Source organism: Haliotis rubra, unplaced genomic scaffold (genome assembly GCF_003918875.1).
Source record: "Haliotis rubra isolate DU_JTF1 unplaced genomic scaffold, ASM391887v1 Scf795, whole genome shotgun sequence".
Taxonomy (NCBI): Eukaryota; Metazoa; Mollusca; class Gastropoda; order Lepetellida; family Haliotidae; genus Haliotis; species Haliotis rubra.
Window position 1 is genome coordinate 41285 of NW_025767518.1, and position 10814 is coordinate 52098.

Here is a 10814-nt window from a genome sequence, read left to right on the forward strand (position 1 = left end):
CACCTCAGCGCTGGGGTGAAAAGTGGTTTCAACAGCTGTGCTGCGGTGCGCTGCGCTCATAACGCATGCGCAGTGAATAGGTTCGCGGAGCTTGAAACAGGATGCATGCCCGGATTATAAGGTCGTGAGCAGGAGTAGTCTAATCTTGGTTATGTACACAAACAAGTAAACAATCTACTCATTACATAAAAAACAAACATGTTGATTGTGATAAGCAGCCTCTGTCAAAGACAAAACTCAATGTCTGTTTTATTGACACCTATATGTCTGCCTGCCTGTCTGCTAATGACCATATGCAATACACAACTTCAATCATTGACCACATGCAATTTGAACTTAAGCGCCCGTGAGTTAGAAACCCATGTGGGATAATTGATATGAAGCGGTGTAATCCGGTGTCCGAAATCCAGGCCCGTGATTGGCTACTCCATGGTAATGACCTGAGGTCAGACAATGACGAAGTTCATTTCTGATTGTAATTTATTGATATATGTCGTGGTTCCACGGAACTCATTTACGTCTGTATCGAAACTTATGATTTAGAAGTGTTAATACAAGTTTTTATTTGTTATGTCGTTTTGATTATCATTTTGTTTAGTTGCTGATCCACAATTATGACGGAAAGGTGTGAAAGGCGTACGTACGAACGAGTATTAGGCAGTTGGACGGAAAACGTCAACAGAGGAGCGTTGTATAACGAATTAATACGCCACTGTGATCAGAAAAGACCAAATACACGGTGCGATTTTAGAGAAAGAGATTACTGTACTCGTGCCTGCCTTCCATTTACAACTGACATGCATACACTTACACCTCGTCGTTTTCTTGGCTTTTTGTTTGTTTGTTTGTTTGTTTGTTTGTTGTCTGATGCACTCAGCAATATCCCAGCTACATGGCGAAGGTCTTTAAATAATCGAGTCTGGACCAGACAAACCGGTGATCAACAGCATGAGCATCGATCAACGCCATTACTTCTTCTCTATCATTTCATCAGTTCCTTTATGTTTGTCGGTTGTATGGATCATATGTAATCATATGTAAAACATATTTTAGATATATATCATCTTCAGTATCAAAGGTAAAACGTCAGTGCAAAAGAATACACATGTACAGTCTTGACTATCCTCAGAAAGAATTTGCGTAAAGTTTGTTTTGTTTGTTTGTTGTTTAACGCCACTCAGCAATATTCCAGCTATATGGCGGCGGTCTGTAAATAATCGAGTCTGGACCAGACAATCCAGTGATAAACAGCATGAGCATCGATATACGCAATTGGGACACGATGACATGTGTCAATCAAGTCAGCGAGTCTGACCACCCGATCCCGTTAGTCGCCTCCTACGACAAGCATGAGTTGCTGATCGAAGACCATTCTAACCTGGATATTCACGGGTCTCAGACAATTTGTGATTAACATCACGAGCATCAGTCAGCCCGACCACCCAATCCGTTAGTCGCCTTTTACGACAACCATGGTTTGCTGAAGACCAATTCTATATAACCCGTCTCTTCACGCATCCCAAACGTTTCTAAATTGCTTTCGTTCGTTAGACATGTTTTAAAAACCCTTGTAGGATAACGTCTATCTGACAGACATGCTTGTTTTAGTGATCTCATAAGACTGATAAATGAATCTGTTTTCGATGGACATATTAAGGGCACGTAGGCGAGGGTGCATGTACACAGGTCTTCACGATATTATTCCATTCTGTTCCACCGGAGCATGACATATCTGTCAAAACCCCTGCGAGGCAAACAACATACTTATGACAGCCTTGGCAAGAGTGGTGTCTTCCAGATAGCCCCGCACAGTTGGATACACAGGCATCTGAAGAAACATGTTCATTAATAGATCAGTATGTCGCAACATCCATCGTCCGCCTGTCCGTTCGTTCGTTTATTCGCGCGTCCGTTCGCTCGTTCGTTCGTCAGTCCGTCTGTCCTGTCATCAGTTCGTTGGCAGCGTTCATCATTGGATCAGTATGCTACAATATCCATCGTCCACCTATCCGTTCGTCTATCCATTCATCCGTCCGTTCGTTCGTTTGTTCCTTCGTTCGTCCGTCGTCTGTCCACCCGCCTGTCCGATTGTCCGCCCGTTCGTCTGTCCGATTGTCGGGCGATGAGGTAACTTCGATTCCCCGCATGGGTACAATGTGTGAAGCCCATTTCTGGTGTCCCCCGTCGTGATATTGCTGGAATATTGCTAAAACAATACTTACTAACTCACTGTCCGATTGTCCCTCCGTTCCTCTAAACATTCGTCTGCCCCGTCTGACGTTCATTCGCTTGCTGTTTGTGTGTTTGTTCGTTCGTTGGGACAGTCCCATCGTTTGTTAATACCTCACCAGTTTCAGTTACAGGGCATGACATCATTGTGACATTTTTTCGAGGGGTGGTGGGGTAGCCTAGTGGTTAAAGCGTTCGCTCGTCACGCCGAAGACCCGGGTTCTATTCCCCACATGGGCACAATGTGTGAAACCCATTTCTGGTGTCCCCCGCCGTGATATTGCTGGAATATTGCTAAAAGCGGCGTAAATCTAAACTCATTCATTCGACAGAGGCATTGGTTTAACGCCGATTTGACCAGTATTTCAGATCAAGCTGATTGTTTGCCGTTTAACTCCGCACTCAGCAATATTACAGCTATATGGAGACAGTCTGTATGTAATCGAGTCTGGACCAGACAATCCAGTGATCAACAGCATGAGCATCGATGTACGAAATTGGGATGACATATGTTAACCAAGTCAACGAGCCTGACCACCCGATCCCGTTAGTCGCCTCTTACGACAAGCATGGGTTACTGAAGATCAATTGTAACCCGGATCTTGACGGACACGTTCCAGTTATATCCCGGTGTATCAGTTTTAGGGTGGCAAGTAAAGATTTACGGGTACAATTAAGGCGGTTACAACCTTTTGAGACCGACGGGTACGGTCATGTTTCACAATACCATATATTCAATAAAATACCAAACGTAGTTAGCGTAACACACTCATTCTCAACATAAGTGCACAATTACTAAAAGGTCACGTCGTCTCCATATACAATACATTTTCCGGTAAATGCTGGATTAAAACGTTACAATATATGACTAATGTAATTTAAAATCGAAGTGGCAACATAATAATTAACCTTAGTGACACATTTTGCAGTCCATATTTGTGAGAAATGCCCCAGCTGAGAAAGAACTTGTCAAAATAGCAATGTCGCCAGCAGGAGATGGTATATCGACTATGTTAGTGAGATGACATGCTGAGCTGTGGAAGCGGAAACAAGTATCATGACAGCACAAGGTCTATTTAGACAACTTTTAAGAAGTCATACTGTTAAGCATTTTCTTAAATTTCACAAAAAGATGAAATGTTCTATGTGGCTGTTTTCATGTATTTTACGTTATAGAGTAAAATTCAGCTAAAATTCAATTCTAACTTGCAGTGAACATCTGTATTATCGAGTAGTTAGTTTATTTAATTGTGGAATAAAAGAATAAATAAAACCTTTCATATCATATAGTGTCTTTACAGACTTGAGTTTAACAACTTTCTATTAAGATATAACCGTATGAAATACACAATGCCATTTTAGAAAGTGGTCAAATGTAACGTATGTTCTATTCGGGATTACACTTTCTTAGTAAAGTACAGATTCTAGTACTTTTTGGGTTGAGTCCCATCCGGGATTCGAACCCACACCCTCAGAGTCAGGCACCTAATCGCCAGCACACAAAGTCAGACGCCTAGACCGCTCAGCCACCGCGGCTGTGGACTCAACCCCAAAAGTACTAGAATCTGTACTTTACTAAGAAAGTGTAATCCCAAATAGAACATACGTTATAACCGTATGGTTGAGGATGTATTTTACGTTATGGCCTTTCTGGCAAAACGGAGAAAAAACACACGCGTCAAATCATACCATGGTTAGGTATTAATGATGCCAGCGAATGGAGAAATCTGTAAAGTTATGTCAAATGTATCAGTTTGCTATCAGCGAACATCGTCATTGTATTTTACGTTATGTTGATTACGTTAAATTTTTATTGTCCACACATGATAAGCTATTAGAGTCTAGAAAGACACCAAGATCTTTCACTGCATCAGAAAATGGTATTGATGAATCACCAATACGAAGCGAAGATTCAGAGATAGATTTTCGTTTGTAACATCCAATGTAACACCAATATTGATGAATCTCCACTGGCTCCCAGTACAAGCTAGATTCGAGTTCAAAGTGTTATCCCTGACCTACAGCTGTTACCATGATGTTAGACCAGGATATCTGAAAGAACTTCTCCAGAAATATACTTCATGCAAAAACCTGAGATCCAATGATCAACTTTTATTTACCATCCCCAGGACCAATCTCAAATCCTTCGGCCAGACATCATTCTCATTCTGTGCTCCTTCTCTCTGGAACTGTCTTCCTTTTGATATCAAAACCTCCCCATCTTTAGCTGTCTTCAAGTCCAAACTTAAAACCCATCTCTTCTCCAACTACTATCCTTGATACCTGCGCTTTGGGCAACCGCAACGGATGGAAAATAGCGCAATATAAATGCACTTATTATTATTATTTATAAGCTATATACATTAAATCCAGGGGGTTAAATTGTCAAATATCGGTTGCAACATACATAACTGGGTTAGCGCACTTGACAATACGATAATGTCACACGATGCTCATGTGATTAATGATGGTATAACGTAATATGAACCTGTAACTTTGAGGAAACCTTTAAAGCTGTGTAAACGTTTCATTTGCCATTTGCCGTTACCAACAATGGGTGTTATCGGTTGGAAGTTACTTACGTGTAGTTTATACTGAAAGATAGTCGCGTGCAAGGCCAAATGTTTCTTCCTCGAACATAAATGTTTTTCATTATGTAAAATACAAGTTTCATAACGTAATATACATTCAAACCTACTTCCATCCTTATTAGATATTATACTATGGCCGATGTTTAGGAGTGAGTGAGTGAGTCCGGTTTTACGCCGCTTGTAGCAATATTCCAGCAATATCACGGCGGGGGACGCCAGAAATGGGCTTCCCACTTTGTACCCATGTGGGGAATCGAACCCGGGTCTTCGGCGTGATGAGTGAACGCTGTAACCACTAGGTTACCCCACCTCCCCCCGATGTTTAGGAGAGTGATCTCTATTTCTAAGAGTCAATGAATATATATTCTTGATTATAGATGAATACAATTTGAAAAGTGTTCACACTTAATTGTTAAACTACAGTTATCAATTATATTAAAAAAATCATAAATTAACATTTTTGGACCATGATGACAAGAAATTAGGTTTGAATTGGATGTTCACAAATACGTGACGTTTGCACCATGCAAGTTACAACCTCCTATTCCAACTTTCGTTTTTTTCGAAATACATATTTGAAATTGTGCACTTACATTGAGAATGAGTCAACAGCAGTTGAATGTGGTTATTTCAGAACTTAATTTTAAAAAATAACATACTTGTCTGAGCTTCAGTGGTGGTAGTCGTTGTTGTTGTTGTGGTGGTGGTGGTTGTCGTTGTTGTAGAAGTAGTAGTGGTCGTTTCTGATGTAGTTGAGGTGGACGAAGTGGTTGACAATAGTTCCGAAGTGGCTGACGTTGTTGAGGCCGATGAAGTGGTGGACAGTGGTTCTGCAGTTGTTGACGTGGTTGAGGCCGATGAAGTGTTCGACAAGGGTTCTGAAGTAGATGAAGACGTCGTCAAAGGTTCCGAATTGGTCGAAGTGGTCGGCAAAGGTTCTGCAGTAGTTGAACTGGTTGAGGCCGATGAAGTTGTCGACAAAGGTTCTGCAGTAGTTGAAGTGGTCGACAAAGGTTCTGCAGTGGTTGAAGTGGTTGGCAAAGGTTCTGCAGTGGTTGTAGTGGTTGAGGCCGATGAAGTTGTCCACAAAGGTTCTGCAGTAGTTGAAGTGGTCGACAAAGGTTCTGCAGTGGTTGAAGTGGTCGGCAAATCTTCTGCAGTGGTTGAACTGGTTGAGGCCGATGAAGTTGTCGACAAAGGTTCTGCAGTAGTTGAAGTGGTTGGCAAAGGTTCTGCAGTGGTTGTAGTGGTTGAGGCCGATGAAGTTGTCCACAAAGGTTCTGCAGTAGTTGAAGTGGTCGACAAAGGTTCTGCAGTGGTTGAAGTGGTTGACAAAGGTTCTGCAGTGGTTGTAGTGGTTGAGGCCGATGAAGTAGTCGACAAAGGCTCTGCAGTAGTTGAAGTTGTCGGCAAAGGTTCTGCAGTGGTTGAACTGGTTGAGGCCGATGAAGTTGTCCACAAAGGTTCTGCAGTAGTTGAAGTGATCGTGAAAGGTTCCGAAGTGGTTGAAGTGGTTGAGGCCGATGAAGTAGTCGACAAAGGTTCCGAAGTAGTTGGAGTGGTCCTATTCGTCGGTGCGACACTCGTTGTTCCTACGGGCGGGGTCACAGGTGCAGTAGAAGGGGACATCATACCTGTTAAAAAGGTTGTAATACATTTGTTTCTTCTCAATGTTAACCGTAAGAGCAGGTCGGACGATTCGTTAAACATTTTTTCTAAATATGCATATTCCTCATTATGTGACACGACGACTGCCTGTTTGACCTATCGTCTAAGAGAGTCAAACAACATCAAACATTTACTGAAGCCCCTGAGCTGCTGTTACGATTGTTGCCGGGTATTTATAAACAACCACAAATATTCCAGCTATAGGACGGCGTTCTGTAAATAATAGCCAGGATCAGACAATCAATGACTGCCTTTTTCAGACTTTCCCTACAGTAGAACATAAACGATAAATATGGATGCGACAATCCTGCTCACAAACACCTATCTCTTTGTGGATGACTTTACTCGAACTTTCTGCGAAATGTTTTTCAAGGTGGCGTTAAAACCCAGCTCACTCATCCTCTATAATGTATATCTGATCTGTCACACTCAAGTACAAGTGACCCGTGAAGGTCCGGGTTAGAATATTGGCCTTCGGTAACCCATGCTTGGCGTAAGAGGCGACTAACGGGATCGGGTGGTCAGGCTCGCTGACTTGGTTGACACATGTCATCGGTTCCCAATTCCGCAGATCGATGCTCATGCTGTTGATCACTGGATTGTCTGGTCCAGACTCGAGTATTTACAGCCGCCATATAGCTGGAATATTGCTGAGTGCGGCGTAAAACTCAACTCACTCACTCACTCACAAGTACAAGTGTAAACCTACCAGTGTTGAGGCACACTTTGTTTGTCGCTGCCTCCACTGGGATGCAGATCTCCCCTGCATCACATGGTCGATTGATGCAGGGATGCTCAGCCTTCTGAAATACAGGGAAGATGCTTCATTTTATATATAGATATTGTTATTTGTTTGTTTGTTTGTTTGACGCCTCATTCAGCAGCGTTACAGCTATATGGCGGCAGTCTATAAATGATCGAGTCTGGACCAGTCAATCCTGTGATCAACACTATGTACATCGATCAACACAATTGGGTCCGATGACATGTGTCAATCAAGTCAACGAGCCTGACAATTGCAATTCAAACTCGGATCTTCACGGGTTTGTGACACATGAAAAGGTTTTAATGATGCAATAAATTCTCATATGTGGTATACATCCCAAAAAAATCATTTAAATCGTTCACACATCAATAAACCCATCCAAACTGGCCATCAGTTCGAGGTTCAACAGGTTCATACTTTGTAGTTAACTGGTTTTGCCGAAGAATATTGAACCGCGTTGCTTTATCTGTATTTGCCGTCTAACAGTCAAACCCTTTCCCCCGCTCCTACTTAGTTACGCAAACTACAAAAGGTCCATCAACCACACTGCCTGAAAAACAATCACAACAACATTATTTTATTCTCTGAAAAAATAAACAATAATATATGGGATGAATCTCACCATGGATACATATAAGAGAAGTATGAAAAACAAACATCTAAACATGCTCTTGAGTAGTCTTCTCAATGCTGGATATTGGCGCTCTATAAATGTATATAAAATATAACGTAAGTAGTGAATCGATGAACTGAAACAAGTTCATGTTCAAAACCGTAAAGATCCCATGCTTGTCGTAAGAGGCGATCAGGATCAGGTGGTCAGGCTCGCTGACTTGGTTGACACATGTCATCGTATCCCAGTTGCGTAGATCGGTGCTCATGCTGTTGATCACTGAATTGTCTGGTCCAGACTCGATTATTTACAGACCACCACTATATAGCTGGAATATTGCTGAGTGCGGCGTTAAACTAAACTCACTCACTCATGTTTTAACCGTCACGTCACGTCACGTCAGGAAGGTTTATATATAGGAGTCGGACGGAATTGCTTCTGTTTGAAGTAAGTTTTTGTGTACAGTCATTGTACGTCGCTCGGCATCCCGACTATAACACTAGTATACATGTATAAGGAATGGGGCTAATTTGGCAAGGTGGGAAGAGGAATTCACTGTAGGGGACTGAAGGACGCGCTCCGAAACTTGGGCGTTTGTGTTTCAATGTCAAGATGTGTTATGTTTGTATTTCTGATTTCTGCCTGTGTGCGATTTGATAAAATATTCCTAATACTGATAAATTCTGGGAATAAAACTGAAAATGAAGACTAGAGGGTAGTAGACAGTAGACACTTAGAGCTCGGGAAATTCCGGAAAGTAGGTCCTGCGAAAGTTCACACGATCAATTTCATACCAAAAAGTGTTCACATCGTGTGGGCATTTCTGGTCGTCCACATGTGAGTGAACTCTGAATATCAGATCAGGTGAATGACATTCAGTAAATCAGAATGAAGGAAACGTTATTGACATGAAAGTATGAAGGTAGTTTCAGGAACAATCCACATGTGGTACAATTATACACGAGTTCACATGTACATACCGGTGTATTCGGAACGATGGCGTCTGTGTAGACGTGATGTCGACTGACAGAGAAGGAGGCTGGTGAGGTGTCCCTGGTCTCACTACTGAGGGAACACAGGCCCGTCCTTGTAGCCCAGGTACAGGACCTACAGGAGACGGAGTACCAGCACACAGACTGACACAAGGAGGAGCTGGGGACCTGAGTCTTCATATACACCCCAGACACAAGTTGTCCATAGAAGGTCTTCTGTGTGAGTCCTGGAGTTGGAGCCAAGAATATACAGGCGGAGAGCAATGCAATACTGCACCCGGACGACACCATGTCTGTTGTCTTCTGTGAAGGTACCATGGAGACCAGATTACGGTTATGAAGCCAATGTAATGGCGTTCATGTACTTCCGTCCTGTTTAAACAACGACACACGAGATGGATCAGGAAGATTCGTGTTTAATTGTCTCTGAGACAATCCATTGATAATTTACATGTTTGCTGTTGCATTCAGTATTGCGTCATCTGATAACAGGACACATCCTTTGTCTGTAATTTGTCAGCGGATATTCCTCAAATCAACTTACTTAACGAGATTACACGGGCGAGACTGACAGCCACCCTGTCTAAATCAGTCATCCGGGCATTTCAATGTTATGCAATCCGTCAATACAGCAAAACACCAGTCTGAAAGCCATTGATCATTCAGGCCCTGTGGTACCCAAGGGATAGTACGGTGGATCATTGTTGAAAGTTTAATTGTCCGACTTTGAATGCCGGTATCATGTGTCTGTTGATTGTCGTGCATTTAGTATGTAAACGTCTTCGTGGAACTTTTGTTGTTATTCATCATAAGGACTTAAAGAGGCTATTTATTTGTTGATACAGGATATGTTTATTTATGTAACATGTTACTAGCACGGGGGTACTACAGAACCACACCTGAAATACGACAATATAGGATAATGTGAAACACCTCACTGACTGAGTATAGTTTTACGCCGCTTTAAGCAATATTTCAGCAATATCACGGCGGGGGACACCAGAAATGAGTTTCATACATTGTACCCATGTGGGGAATCGAACCCGGGTCTTCAGCGTGACGAGCGAACACCTTAACCATTAGGCTACCCCACCTACCTGTCACTGACTGTTGTCACATTGATGTTTTGATAGGCCCATTCGAGGTATGGGTTACAATTGGTTTTGGGCTACCCAAGCATGTGAGTGAGTGAGTTTAGTTTTACGCCGCTTTAAGCAGTATTCCAGGAATTCCCCACGGCGGGGGGCACGGCAAATGGGCTTCACGCATTGTACCCATGTGGGGAATCGAACCCGGGCTTCGGCGTGACGAGCGAACGCTTTAACCATTAGGCTACCCCCACTGCTTCTACCCATGCATGAAAAGGGATGGGTTATTCAGCTCGTAATTACATAGGCCGATGATCACGATGGTGGTCACTTGATTGTCTGGTCCATAATCGATTATTCACATTCTACCCGTGAAGATCCGGGTTAGAATTGATCTTCAGTAACCCAGGCGACTAACGGGATCGGGTGGTCTGGCTCGCTGTTTTGGTTGACTCATGTCATTGTATCCCAATAACGTTGATCGGTGCTCATGATGTTGATCACTGGATTGTCTGGTCCAGGCTCGATTATTTACAGGCCGTAGTCATACAATTGGAGTATTGCTGAGTGCGGTGTTAAGTAACAAATAAGAGGAGAAAAATATCGCAACACCTCATATTTTTCATATTATCAATATGTTACGTTTAAATATAGTGAAGGAACTTACCCAAATCTCAATTAAACTTACACTCTCTGGATAAATCTACCCTCAAGGAATAATTAAATGGCAAATTTGAAAGCAAAAAGAACGGGGTTTTTAATTTTTTCAGAGAAGCAAACATGGAAAAACATTTACTCATTTTGTAGTTCTGATAACTGCAACTATACCGGTAACCGGGGCGGAGGGTAGCCTATTGGTTAACGCGT

General features: G+C 42.4%; 1 protein-coding gene across 1 annotated transcript; it reads right to left on the reverse strand.

Moving 5' to 3' along the window:
* Window positions 1–1742: 1742 nt before the first annotated feature.
* On the reverse strand, window positions 1743–9177 carry LOC124261294. Its single transcript, XM_046695601.1, has 4 exons — window positions 8848–9177; window positions 7178–7291; window positions 5480–6384; window positions 1743–1828 (listed from the first exon to the last, which is right to left on the reverse strand). The coding sequence occupies exons 1-3, from the start codon at window positions 9175–9177 to the stop codon at window positions 5491–5493; spliced, it is 1338 nt and encodes a 445-aa protein (XP_046551557.1). The 3' UTR covers window positions 1743–1828; window positions 5480–5490.
* Window positions 9178–10814: the final 1637 nt, after the last annotated feature.

Coding starts and splice junctions, on each gene's coding strand:
- LOC124261294 (XM_046695601.1), bottom strand. CDS start 9,177: ATGGTACCTTCACAGAAGACAACAGACATGGTGTCGTCCGGGTGCAGT. Junction 7,292..8,847: donor CCATCGTTCCGAATACACCG/GTATGTACATGT, acceptor CCTGTATTTCAG/AAGGCTGAGCATCCCTGCAT. Junction 6,385..7,177: donor GTAGGTTTACACTTGTACTT/GTGAGTGAGTGA, acceptor ACCGACGAATAG/GACCACTCCAACTACTTCGG.